The 13,843-nt window shown below is 53.6% G+C and overlaps 4 protein-coding genes across 4 annotated transcripts; 2 read left to right on the top strand and 2 right to left on the bottom strand.

The window, feature by feature from the left end:
* Positions 1-1,500: 1,500 nt before the first annotated feature.
* Positions 1,501-3,069, top strand: PG985_010023 (uncharacterized protein; the record flags this gene model as incomplete). The annotated part of the gene is made up of 2 exons (XM_066829791.1): positions 1,501-1,945; positions 2,009-3,069. 2 exons carry the CDS (start codon positions 1,501-1,503, stop codon positions 3,067-3,069), a joined length of 1,506 nt encoding a protein of 501 aa, XP_066682181.1.
* A 1,572-nt stretch (positions 3,070-4,641) lies between these two features.
* Positions 4,642-6,856, top strand: PG985_010022 (Fork-head transcriptional regulator 2; the record flags this gene model as incomplete). The annotated part of the gene is made up of 3 exons (XM_066829790.1): positions 4,642-4,752; positions 4,820-5,881; positions 5,942-6,856. 3 exons carry the CDS (start codon positions 4,642-4,644, stop codon positions 6,854-6,856), a joined length of 2,088 nt encoding a protein of 695 aa, XP_066682180.1.
* A 1,911-nt stretch (positions 6,857-8,767) lies between these two features.
* PG985_010021 (uncharacterized protein) lies at positions 8,768-10,170 on the bottom strand (the record flags this gene model as incomplete). The annotated part of the gene is made up of 2 exons (XM_066829789.1): positions 8,768-9,038; positions 9,107-10,170. 2 exons carry the CDS (start codon positions 10,168-10,170, stop codon positions 8,768-8,770), a joined length of 1,335 nt encoding a protein of 444 aa, XP_066682179.1.
* Positions 10,171-11,129: 959 nt separating this feature from the next.
* On the bottom strand, positions 11,130-12,221 carry PG985_010020 (uncharacterized protein; the record flags this gene model as incomplete). The annotated part of the gene is made up of 1 exon (XM_066829788.1): positions 11,130-12,221. The coding sequence occupies one exon, from the start codon at positions 12,219-12,221 to the stop codon at positions 11,130-11,132; it is 1,092 nt and encodes a 363-aa protein (XP_066682178.1).
* Between the last annotated feature and the right edge of the window lie 1,622 nt (positions 12,222-13,843).

Genomic DNA, 13,843 nt, shown 5'->3' with positions numbered 1-13,843 from the left:
TGGGTGAGGTCAGCAATTAAGCGGTGTCCTCGGCCCGGGCGCCTATGTAACGGAAGGTGCGGCTTACAACATAAACGTCAATGTACTCGAATGTACCTGCCTATCATCCAGCAATGAATGACGCATGCCATCATGTTGCACAACAGACTTGGAGGTAAGACCTCCACGGACTCGAGCATCCAATGTTGTATCTCACATTGGCCAATTGTTCCACAGGCCGGCATCCCTGCATCGCTAACGACATCGCTGGCCTGCTTTCCTGCCGACACACATTCCTGATCACTCCGCACCAGAGCACATGGCCTCTCCCCCTTACTTCCTTCTCGCATCTCGTTCCCCTCCTGTGATCGGGCCGCCCTTAACTCAATAGATCCTGTCCTCCTGCCGTTGCTTCGTTGCACCCAATGGGTGACAGATATCCCTGCTCTCCATGCTGGTAGTAAGTAAGGCTAGTTCTTCGATATGCAACCGCAACGTGTTCCAAATTCCAAGTCGGTCCCGACAACTTGGTAACCGGTCGTGCCTCGACCTGCAAACACTCGGGACGACAGACATCCTGGTGAATGCCGGCTGGCGTCCAAGGCCCTAGTGCAGCTTTCCCGACCGCGCTACTGATTCCCATCCTTAAATCATGCTCATATAGGCGTGTAAGTGGCGGCGCGTGGCCTTGGGCTGGTAGGTGAGTACGTGCAATACAGGCCGCCAGCCGCATGCGCGCTGCAACTAGCCAGTCACGTAGCATGGAGGGAGCATATCCTTTTTCAATTTGAACCCTGTCGGGGAAGTCTCCGCAGACCGTGACAAGATGAGTCCTACAACAGTGCCTCGCTGCATATTCCGCAATACCGGCGGGTACATACAATATCTTGCATGCTTCATCACACACTGCGCCCTCTCTCTTTCCTCTTTTTGACTGACTTGACAGAATACATCCTACTGTGTGACAAAGACCAATCATACGATGGACAGTTGACTGATCACCTTCTCCCGTCATCGATAGTCGCACAGACCAGAGCGTGCTTGTCCCTGAAGCGTCGGAAGCAAGAGGAAGGAGTGTGTGCCGTTTCGCTGCATGCGACGTACACAAAGTGTTGCGCACATATATATCCACGAACGGACATTAGCTCGTGACCCCCCAGTCAGCTTACACTAGGCTCTCCCACATATACCATATCATTCGAGCGGAGAGGCTAGTCGTCAAGGTGCATGGAGCGGGTATGCTTATTGCCCCGCCGTTTTGCTCTTCGGCCGACTTCTTACGTTGTCATGACTGCCCGGTCTACAGTGCTAGACTGGCCAATCCCGCGAACCCCATCGCTCCTGATGGGGGTGACTGGTAACGTGCCACGGCTTATATCACAAGCGTGCGCCCCCCTACGAAAGAGCCCGCAACATGTCGTTCAGAGACATGCCATTTGTTTTGGCCCCTATATAAATACTCGTGGATCCATACCAGCCAGAAATACGCCTTCCCCAGGTTCTGCTACAAAATCTTGTACCATGTCGAGCACCACACAGGTCCAGACGCTCTTGAATGGCCAGAGGGGCTCGAAAGCTGCCCCAGGCTACCAGGCGAAATCACTTCTGGACAACAACTCTCACAATGTCGAAACCGTGGTAGTGGCTGTCGAGGCAGCATCTGCGAGTGCGTCACCCAGCTCGCCCGCATCTGCCGGCGGAGAGGACCGGCCTATCGCGGTTGGGGGCCAAGGGGACTATATCCGCTTATCAGATGGCCGGCAGATCTTGGACGCTTGTGGTGGTGCGGCTGTAACCTGCCTCGGACATGGCAACCAAGAAGTAATCGATGCCATGGCCACCCAAGCCAGCCAGTTGTCATATGCCGCACATGGGTTCTTTGACAACAACAGCAGGCGAGACCTCGCCGAATGGTTCAAGTCTACATCGCAAGGCCACTTCCGAAAAGCCTGGGTGACCAATTCGGGTCAGTGGACCTCCCTTCCCATTTAGGTGCAATTTGCCACTGACGTTGCTCTTCTACTACAAGGCTCGGAAGCGATGGAGGGTGCCATGAAACTTGCCCACGAATACTTCGTATGGAAAGGAGAACCACAGCGTACTAACTATATCTCACGTGAGGTGTCTTACCACGGCATTACTCTTGGATCCCCAGCTCTGGGAGGACACCTGACACGAAGAGCCCCCTTTGAGCCTTTGCTGCTTCCTAGCGTGCGCCGTATATCCCCGTGTAATGAGTATCGACAGCGTCTCCAAGCTGAAAGCGACCACGATTTTGTCTCGCGAAAAGCATCGGAGCTGGAAGAAGCCTTCCTTGCACTTGGACCTGAAACTGTTACGGCCTTCATTGCCGAGCCTGTCGTCGGTGCAGCCTCTGGCTGTGTACCCGCTGTGCCTGGCTACTTTAAAGCCATGAAAGCTGTGTGCGACAAGTACGGCGCGCTGCTCATCCTGGACGAGGTCATGTCTGGAATGGGCCGAACAGGAACTCTGCATGCCTGGGAACAAGAGGGGATCGTGCCCGACATCCAAGCAGTTGGCAAAGGGCTGGCAGCAGGTTACCAGCCAGTCTCAGCCATCCTCGCCGGCGCCAAGGTTTCCGACTTGATGGGCTCCAAGGGTGTTGCCTTCACCCATGGCCACACCTATCAAGACCACCCGCTGGGGTGCGCCACAGCCCTGAAGGTCCAACAGATTGTCCAGCGGGACGGGCTCCTCGCCAATGTCCGAACTCAGGGGGCTTACCTGGGAAAGCTTCTCAAGGAAAAACTTAGCAGCCATCCCCACGTGGGAAACATCCGTGGTCGTGGGTTGTTTTGGGGGATTGAGTTGGTGAAGGACAAGGTCAGCAAGGAACCCTTCGACCCGCGCCTGCAAATCGCGCATCAGGTTCACTTGGCGGCGCTGTCTCCCCCGTATAACATGGCCATCTATCACGGACAGGGCTGCGCGGGAGAGAAAAGGGGCGATCACGTTATGATCATGCCGGCGTATAACTCGACATCCGAGACCATAGAGTTGATGGTCAATACTTTGGCCGCTGTGGTAGATAAGGTTTTCAAGGACCCCGCTGTGCTGTTGACTCTGTAAAGGAGGTTCTACGGGCAAGCCGGGGATGGATGCTTGAAATTTGTTTTCTTTCCCTTGGGCACATATGGCTTGGCGATTGTGCGCATGTGTTTATGTCATTTCCAAACAGTTCTTTACCTGAGCTATATAGTGGTATACTGCACCGTTGGCAGGCATGCTCTGCACATGATTCTATTTGCCCCTTCTACTTTCGAGTGCGCATGTTCAACAGGCTGCAACTGGCGCACCTAGACTGCCCTTGATCTATCTGTTTACTATCCCCGGCATACCTTATTGATGCTGCAAGCAAACCATGGAAACAACAATAGCTATTATCTCGCCTATGTGTGTTTGGTAGCCTCCTGTATATCTTAGCCTTTTGATATTAACGGATGGGTGCGAGCAAGTGGCCGCAAGCATGCTGCCGCACCCTTTTTAGTGCTCACATTGGCCTCCGACTTTAGGTATTTTAGGTACCTGGTAGCTTAGAGTTGAGCAGGTTGACGAGTGGATTGGTCACATATGCAGAGTAGATGCCATTATTGATACCATCAAAAGTAAATATTTGCATTCGGCAGCACTGCGAAGAAAAGACTCTGGCGAACCAAAGATATCCCAATGTCAATAATACATTTAATACGCAATGACGCACAGAAAAGACGAAGGGGACCAACCAGGGAAACTTTAGTAAATATCGCTGCCCACTATAAGTTAGCTCGTTTCCCTCCATTTCTTCTTGTTTTGGTTTGGCGTACTTCTACTTCGGCCTCACACCAAAGCTGCACGCAAAGCGCAAGTCTCTCCACGTACTCTCACCCCAGCTGCCCAGGGCATGACGCTAACAGGCAAAGGCACTTTAGCAGCATAAAGCGTGTTCTGCCTGTGCTTTGTGCATTCTCTCACTCTGTGACGCGCGCGAACAGGGATTCGGTTTTTGGCGAGCGCGATTGATCAGCATTTTTTAAACAAATCGCCCCAATTGCCTATCGTCAGTCAATAAATGCGCACGCCTTCGCATTGATCCAATAAGAGCATCCTGGCCTCGTCGGTTTGGCCCTACGAAACCAACTGTTTACTTGGACGTTGTTGGCCTTTTTTCTCAAGAGAGAGAGCCTCATTCCGTGTCCTCTATTTTTTGTGCAAGATAGACGGATAACCTCGCTGTCCAGAGGGAGATTTGTTTACTTTCGCACTGGTGCCGCCTGTAACCACGGACCTTGAATCACAGGTAGGTAATAATCAGTCAGATCAAACCATTTTGCGCCTCTCTCTAGTATTCACCCCGCCTCGTCTCGCCTCACGCGCCTGCCCTTCAACCACCTTCGCTCCCTTCCATCACCAACAGCCAATTTCACACAAGACATCTCCTTTATTCCGACTGACAACCCCTAGGTTGCTTCCCGACCATTGAATCCGTGGGGCCATATATAATTACTTGCAGCAGCTGCGTCCTCGGCCTGCCGGGTCGCAAACGTGCCAGCCACGCGCATTTCTCTTACATCATCGTCGCCAGCATTCCTAATCGCCGTCGCCCACCGGACTCATCGGATCGTTAACCCACGGTAATGGGTCTTTCCTCGGCGACCTACTAACATGCCTCCCACAAGATCATCGCAAAGGGCTCGCAGAGTCCGCGACAACAGCCCCAGTCTGCCCCACGCCGAGATGTCATCGCCGTCGCGACCTTCCAAGCGCAGGAGAAGGGTATGTCACATGTGCAATAATTGCGATTGTCCGGCGAGACCGAGTTTTGCTAATGATGCGCTGCCAGGCGGACCCTGATCCTCCCCCTCCACCACCATCTGATCCCGTCGAAGAAGAGGACTCGAGCCTCACCATCGATCCCCCCAACGATGTCGAAGTCGAACCCAGCGTAGTCGCTGACACCTTGATCACCCAAGTGACCGAGCATCTGGCCAGTATCCCTACCAAGGCTGCCAAGGAACACGCCAACGCCAATCATACATCCCACGGGGACATCGAGGCGTATGCAAAGATTGCGGCCAGAGACTGGACATACTACGTGCGTCAACTCACCGTCAATATTGGGCGCTTTTCAGAAACGGCCGACGACGGCACCGCAGTCGCCCAGGATCCCAGCGATGACGATTTCGTTCACATCGATCTTGGTCCCAACAAGATCTTCTCGCGGAGGGCCGCAAGGATATTCTATGACGCCGACGCGGAGAAGTGGTTCTTGGAATGCAAGGGGCGCAACGCCATGAGAGTCAACGGGGTGCTGCTCAAGAAGGACGATGCGCCGCATGCGCTTGCCAGCGGAGAGGTTGTCGAAGCAGGTGGCATTGAGATGATGTTTGTGCTGCCCGACACTGCCGGGCCCTTGACGATCCACGATATGTTCACAGCGCGCATTGGTGCTGCGGCGCCACAAATCAAGCACTCGAGATCTAGTCCATCGCTGGAGGCTCGCCATGCACTGCCTGCGGCTCCCTTGTCATCCTCGGCAGACCGCCCATCGTCGAGCAATGCTGGGCGCCCTCCGTCATCCAGAGACGGAGGCTTTCAACAGCCGATCGCACCTGCGCCCCCGAATTACAAGCGTCCGGGTACGCCCCAGTCGGCCAAGAGCCGTAATATCGCATCAGCAAAGTCGCCAGCATACGGTAGCTCAGGAACCATGCTGCTCAACAATGGTGAAGTCGACCTGAGCCTGGACGAGAACAAGCACATCAAGCCCTCCTACAGCTACGCCCAGATGATTACCCAGGCGATCGTGAGCCAGAAGGAGCAAAAGCTCAACCTGAACAATATTTACCGGTACATCACAGACCATTATGCTTACTACCGCAACCAGCCGGCTGCAGGGTGGCAGGTAAGTTTTGATTACCTATTGCTTCCTCATCACCTACTGGAAGTACTAACCATCTCACAGAACAGTATACGGCACAATTTATCCCTGAATAAGGCGTTTCTGAAGGCACCTCGTTCAACCGACGAACCAGGCAAGGGCATGAAGTGGGAGATTGTAGCGGAGCAACGAGAGGAGATGACTCGCCAGGCCTTCAAGGTAGGGCGAGGTGGACACCGGGGATCGTCGGCCCCGTCCTCACCCAGCGCGCCGAACCAGCTAAACTACATCAACCACGGCCCCAAGGACATGACATCGGCTCGGGAGCCGGGATCGACGCGGAAGCGCAAGGCATCTCCGACAATGGGCTCCCCCGTACCTAGTTCGGCGTTCAACCGATCTCAGATGACGCCTGAGCGGAGTTCACGCTTCCAGCCCCCCGGCTCTGCCAGTTTCCAAGATGGCAGCCCTCTGCCGAGGCCTCGGAAACCACTTGACAAAGCAAGCTCGTTTGCCACGACGACCACTGACAGCGCGCCACGCTCACCTCCTCTCTTGACGTCTTCTTACTTACAGGACGAGACCCCGTCGTTCATCACGCCGGTGCCCCATCGAGTCCAGCCACGCATCGCGCCCCCGAGTACCGCGCAACGGCCAAGCCAGCACATGCCTACCAGCTCGCCTGCGCCATTCTGGAAATTCGCGGATATCGGCAGCACGCCGCTCAGACCTTTCGACATAAGCCCGTCCAAGCCGTCTCTCAACTTACCTCGCAGCAGCAGTCCACCGCCCATCCCGGGAGATGACGGCAGTCGTTCTCCTATTGGTAGCCCCACTCGGTCGTCTGGCCGTGCCGCGACGCAAGAGACGACGACTGTCGACGAGGAGGAAGAAGAGGGCGGCTTCGATCTGACCAAGGGATTCCAGAGCATCGGCGCATACCACAACCACCTCGGCCGCGGCGGCAGCTTACTGGCTCGAGCGAACGGTGGGCGATAGGACAGACGCGAGAACCCATCTGGCTGACTTGCCTGGCAGGTGTCCGTATTGCTTTGATCCCCCACCCATACTTTTTTGCGATTACGCTTGCTCTACGTACGTTCTGCCAGGCACGCATCGCATCATCGTAGTACTAGTAGTGCCGTTTCATTGCGGTTTTGTTTGCCCACTTATTTCAGCGCCATCAACTATCTCTACTCAACTCTCTACTCTCTCTCTTTCCCGAGATAGATTGCGGCCTGAGATTCAGCGGCATGATTTGATGTTTACGACACTTGAGATTTTTGCCTCTTTTTTCGGAGTCGAATTGGGGAAGGAGGGACAAAAAGGGGGTAACAGGAAAAAGGGAGGGCAACCTGGTTTGTTTCGGAAACGGCGCAATTATTGGAACGGAACGGAACCGGGGTTTGTGTTGCTCAACAAGGCATCATCGTCATCATCATTATCCAGGGTGTGAGGGTGTTTTTCTTAGAAAATTCCCCTTTTCACACCACAAAGCATCGATCGGGTCATCTTGTAGCATTGTTTGTAGGCTAGCGCTGTATTATTGTATTATTCTTTCTCGCCCACGGCGTTCGTCTGAACAAAAAGCCAAGATGAAGGATCCCAGAAACTTCTAGGGTTGATTTGTTGGTAGTAGTAGACAGAAATTAGAATGTCGGGAAGCGTTTTCTTCGACTAGTCGCTTCGACAAATCTCTCTGCTCATACTCAGGTTGCCTTCGTTCGTCCTCAGCGAGTGATGCTACCAAGTTCGACTGGAAACATCCTTCAGCGTCGTGTCGGGGCTAGTATCTCGAGCGAAAGGAGGATGTTGGAAGGTAAAGTGAACCGTCTACGTGCTCACTCCGTCAGGAAGCCAATATATTCCACGAATCGTAACTCCAGAGCCGCCATCAATAAGAAAACCCACGAGTGTGCCCGACACCTTCAAGTCGTACGAGCAGGGCTTCCTCGGTTACCTGCTCAACATCAAGCCCGTCTTCTACTTCCAGCCCGCCCTGCCGGCCGGCCGGCCCTACTTCAATGTCACTGAGACTGCTGCATGCATAGACATATACATGTCCTGCAGAAATTTTTGCTACTTTATGTTGCATAGTTGGAATATTAGTGTGTTACGCAGAATTACAAGGAACTGGAGCGTGGTTTTTGCCCTCTGGCACGGCTGTTGGTGGGCTGACCCTCTCAGGAGAGCCCGGAGAAGTCGATCCAGTGATACTGAAGTTGGTATGACTTGCACACTGACGACGGGGCTTTGCATACACGTACACAAACATGAACACAGCACACACACTCAAGCATCTTCTTTCTGTTCCTGCCCCCTTCTCTGAGCACCCTTTCCATTTTACATACACACATTGCCTCTCTTCTTCTCTTGCTTTAATGATGTTCACGTTCAACCCCACTGCGGGCTATATCAGGGCAATACAGATGATAGCAAGCAAGCAAGTAATCAGGTAGTAGTATCTTTCTTTATACACTCTTTCGATACAACCAAAGCAAGCTATTGGTGCTTGAGCCTCTAGTAATAGGTGCCGAGCGACACAAGAAACGAACATACGCAACCAACCACCTATCCGATTCCGTATCCGCCCCTACCCATCTGAGCTGAACTCCTCGAAACGCCTGGAAGATATGCAAATAACCCAGAGAGCCTCCATCCGTGGTAGGCAATAAAAGAACCTCAAAAATACAACCCAACGATGACTCCAACCCAGCCTTGTAGTACTACTAGTAGTACTTCCAATAAACGAATGAATGTATAGGCACAGCTCGCTCGCTCTTCGACGAGCAGTATGCCATGGAAAAAACAGAAAAGCAATATCAACACTCTTAAGGGTGAATCACGCCCTGCTCTATCGCAATTTCACAACATTGGCTTATGACCAAAGGCAGCCCGACAAGCATGGCACTAGTTGTGCTCGATAGGCTCCTCGGGCAGCAGCTCCTCGATCTCGCCTTCGTCCACCTTGAGGAACTTGAAGGGAGGCTGCACAATGCCGTTGAAGAGGAAGGTAAAGTAGACCAACAGGGCAAAGCCAAGGACCTGAAGCCACTTGAAGGTCTCCCAACCAAGACCCAGCGAGACGATCCAGATGAACAGCGTACGGCAGGTGTCGATGGTGGACCGCGAAGTAGCGCTCACACTGCGCGTGACAGAGAGTCCGAAGAAGTTGAAACCACTACAGCAAAGAGTATGGTTAGCGCCGAGAGTCGGGGGATTAATACGAGGGAAGGCAAATGGACTTACCCGATGCTGATCATGATCAGCAAACTGGAGATGAGGACGGCCTTGTGCTCAAACATCTGGTTCAGACCTTCGACCATGTCGAACATGCCGTACCTGCCGGCTTCGGTCTGGCCCACAGCGAAGTGCATGACGAGCATGATGATGAGAGTCGCGATGAGGCCGAACGAGCCCTCCCAGCCGACAACGTTGATGGGGTCGATGGCCGAGCGCTCCAAGATCCACTCCTCCAGGACGAATTGCGTGGCCGTGAAGATCTGCGCGCCCGCAATGAGCAGAACGCCGATGACGACGCGCACCGCCTCGGGCATCGCCTCCTCGCCGTCTTTCATGGTGGCCGAGGCCAGTCGCTTGGTCAGGCCCGTGACGATGGAGTCGGCTCCGGCACCGGGCTCAACATGGGTATCGGGGCTGATGGCGCCGGCGAGACCGACGATGGCAACGCCCAGGACGACGCCCACGAGCGAGACCCATTGGAAGGCGTACAGGTGGCGGCGCAGGAAGACGACGCTGAAGAGCCCGACGAACAGAACCAGGGCCCCGCGCGTCATCTGGTAGATACTAGCAGCGACCATCAGGAGACCACCGTTCATGAGCGTGGTGCCGCAGATATCGATCAGGGCCGGAAGCGCCAGAAGGAGGATCCGGATGCCGGCGAGTGTGTCCCGGCGCGGCTTCTTGGCCGCCGAAGAAGCAATCGCACCATTAGTGTTATTGTTGGTCAGCGTGCTCTCCGATGTCGCGTCCTCCTCGTCGCCGCGGCCTTCGGAGACAACCGTCGCATCGTTATTGTCGCTGGTGTCGAGGGGCCGGTATCCGCTCTCGTTGGGCGTGGGCTTGTTGAAGTACTTGCGGTAGAGGGCCATGAGGCCCACGACGATCCAGCAGCCGGCCTCGCCGACGAACATCTGGGCGGTTTGCAGGACGGGCTGCTCGAAGGTCTTGGGGTTCGGCCCGTCGCAGTCGCGGACGCACTGGTTGTCCTGGTACTTGGTCAAGAGCGTGTTGCAGACGCCCGTGAGCAGCATCATGCCCACGAGGAAGGGTACCATGGCTTTGGACGCCATGGTGGCGGTCGATGTGCGTGTATGTAGTATATGTGTATAGGTGCGACTCTGACTCTTCGCAATGTAATCAATCTATTGGAACAGGATGGGCGATGGATCTGATAACGGTGTAGTACAGCGACGGATACCACTGATGAAGACGGGTGCTACCAGAGCTGCGGGTAATCAAGGACGTCTGTCCCGTAACATACGTATCTCTCTATGTTCGGGTCTTGAACAGAGACCAACAAGTGTATGCTGTCTATCAAATTAAAAGACAAATAAAGGTTTAACAGACAGCTTCGCCTTTCACAGAACAAACCAGTCTGGTGATGATGTTTCCGGGATGATGTTCGGAGGAATGGGAAAGCCACCGGCTGATTGGGGGCGTGCCTGTTTCGGAACACGTGAGGCGGTAGGTGGACATGCGACGACTGATAAGCAATCAATTGATCGTCACTGCCTCATCATCCGAGACCCCTACTGGGTGCGATAGCCATGTACTCCAGGTACCTCTTATGTAAGAACAGCCGATAAACCACCTGTGGATCTTTCCGGCATGCACTATTTTTGCCTATCGTTCGCTAGCACATCAGCTGGGTCTGGGGTAATGCAGTAGGCCATTTTGAGCAAATGTACGACGTATCAATGTAAGGGTCCTGGCCTCACATGCTGGCTGGCTGGGGTAGTGCAAATCTATAGTATTGACGGTTTCTTCATCTGATTGCATGAGGCTTGTAGATATTCAGAATGTGGTTTTACGTAACTGATCGTGAAGTGGAATGCGTCACTTCTGCAGTATTGGTTCATTTGTGGCTACCAGGACATTCGTTTATTCGTATTACACTAAAGCTGCTGCTCAAATATGCCAGCATGACTATAGAGTCTACCGTCCCTCATAATTCATATTTTTGTCCCTTGTTCGGTGTGATCCCGCTGCCATGTGTATACAGATCAGGGTTTATTAGGTGGCTTGCAAATTAGCCTGTCTTCTCCTCGCCTGCCTTCTTGGCCTTTTTCTTCTTCTTCTTTTCCAGCTCGACAGGATCCTTGTCCTTGATATTGTTGTGGTGGGGGATTCCCAGCTCCATGTCGCGAGCGAGGCGCTCCCGATCCCGGTCAGTCAACGGCACGCCCTCTATCGTCTTGACGTGCTTCCCTTCCAGCCCCATCGTGATGCCGGCAGTAGCGGCGGCGATGCAAGCCAGACAGACAAACAGTCCCGTGGACCAACTGGGGCGGTCATATCTATTCAGCGCCCACATGAAAGTCGACAGAACAACCTGTAAGAGCGTGTTGGCAATGTTAAACCAGATGATGAAATCGAGCTTCCACATCTTCGAAGGCGGTGCGCGGATGCCAGTGGGGGGCGGGTCGGAGATAGTCTCTAGAGGCCACGGCACACTAGTCTCGGGGAACTGTTCGATCGTTTCCTTGATGTTCTTGGGGCCGATGTTGGCTGGGAGGTTCTCCGAGCCCGCAAGTCGGAACCAGTTCCGGTGCACGCCGGCCAATTCCCGGAGAGCTTTCGTGTTCTTCCCCATACGGTACTTGAGAAGCAGGACAAGGTCCCGTATGCGCCAGGGTGCGAGTCCGAAGCCCGTCACGCAGAAAAGAGCGTTGAGAATTTGGGAGTCCGTCTCGATCCATACCCGCCTCGGGGAGTCGATGTCGTTGCAGTTCGGAACACACATGGCGGGCGCCGCGTTACACAGCAGCAGGAAAAGCATACCACCCCATGCGACAACATTCAATGAGTATATGGTGAGGAAAAAGCCGAATCCCGTGTTGTAGAACGCCCAGAAGTCGATGAGCCCCTGCACAATGTTCTCCTTCACGGAGTATTTGGGCGGGAAATGGTAGCCGTTGGCAAATCTTTGCTCGCGGGCGGCTGTGTTAGCAACACCGCTCATGACCGTTGCGCCAACGCTCTCTTGCGCCTGGTGATGTGGTTGACTGGCCCCATCCTCGTGCGTCGAATGTGAGCGACGAATCTCTGTCGTCACAGTTTCGTCGACTAGGCCATCGTTGTTCGCAGATCGTTTGATAGGTTCTGTCTCACTGGAAGCCATCGAGGCCATAGTCTGGATGGCGAAGTGTTGGGAGAGATGTGAGAAGCAGCCTCAGACTCGCTACTATGAGGTAGCGGCCGCAAAGCAAATGCTGTCACCGGTTCAAGAATATCAGAGTCGCCTTGCAAGATACAATTATTTTCCTTTTCTCTTCGTAAACAATAAAAGCAATTGTTGGGTCGTTATGTCGAATGAAGACTGGGGTTTGGTTGAGCCAGTCCGCAAAATTGACAAAGGGGGATAATTGGATGGTGGAGCGGATCGAAGGTACTCGTGGATCGAGTCCAGTAAATATTAGAAAGTTGTAGTAGGAATATGGCTGAATAAGATCAAGAACCCAAACTAAAAGAAGGCAAGGAAGACGGGGAACGAAGAAGCAGAAGAACAGCAGCAGGCCTGGTGGTATGTGTTGAGGATCAAATCGATCGGAGTGGGAAACCGGCAGGATGACAAGATGGGAACCTACCTCCTACGTAGCACACTTCGCACTCGATTTGACGGCACGGCCAGGCGCAGTTTCCAGTTCTCGCCCCTTCAACCAAATTGCAGCACGCGGCATCTGGGTTCTGTTGCTATGGGTAAGCGAGCGAAAGCGAATTGCGCTCCTTCTAGCCCTTGACCCTTGGCAACACGGCTATCTAATTCCGGCATAGTAGCTTGGCATGTAGATGATGCAGTCGCGCAGTGCTCCAACGAAACGAAACGGTCCTGCTCCCTCCTGTCGGGGAGTCCAGAAAGGTAAAAGCAGTGAGACCTGAGCAAACGATGAATCGGCAATTTGAACTGTAATAAGTCTTGTAACGCAATAAAAGACGCCTGCTTCCGTCACCGTCCGACTGTGACACCCGCGCCTGGATGATGCACAGGAGGAAAAACCAAAGTCAACAATGATACATCCATGTGCATCGAGACCTTCAGCCTACCTAGCACCTCCACTGAATTGGCTGCTGGGCGCATCGAGTAAGAGGGCAAAGTGGGGGAGCCTGTTTTAATTGGCCCCCTGGCTAGGCCCGTCTGCCCGTGGTCTAGAATCTCTGGACGATGAGACGATCTGCGAGACGGAGTTCTTTGCCCTCTGTGCCACACCCAACTCAACGGTCCAGCCCGCTACGTCACCGTTGAACTCTCCAAGACTACCAAGACAGAGCCGCCCAAAGCATGAACGGAAAAAAGCAGGTTTACCGAGCAGCCACAACCAAACAATGCGGTCTCCTGGTCCGTCTTATACATCCAACTGCAATATGTGCTCAGAGTCGCTGTCATCATCACCTGCATCATTGATCCTATTTGCTCGGGTAGCGAGAAAGATTGGATCACATACTGATGTGTTGATGAAACCAGCCACGAAGCCACGAAGCTGCAAGCAAACAGCCCACGTCAGCAACTGCGCATCGTCCCGAAAGGGATGGCAATTCCCATGGGTGACATCGCTTTCGCATCCAAGGGTATCACGCACGTTGGTTACACGGGTCCCGTCAGCATCAGCTTAGTCAACGTGAATATCCAATGTTTGCCTTCTGGCTGGCCCTGGTTCGCAACAACGTTTCTAGGTCGAGCGCCATAAAAGAATATCACCTCAACCACGAATACATTCTGCCGAGCTTTGGTTCATCTCGTTATAT

This window comes from Apiospora marii, assembly GCF_038362585.1.
Source record: "Apiospora marii strain CBS 49790 chromosome Unknown utg000006l_segment0_segment0, whole genome shotgun sequence".
Classification (NCBI taxonomy): Eukaryota; Fungi; Ascomycota; class Sordariomycetes; order Amphisphaeriales; family Apiosporaceae; genus Apiospora; species Apiospora marii.
This window is presented reverse-complemented; position numbering and strand designations above follow the sequence as displayed.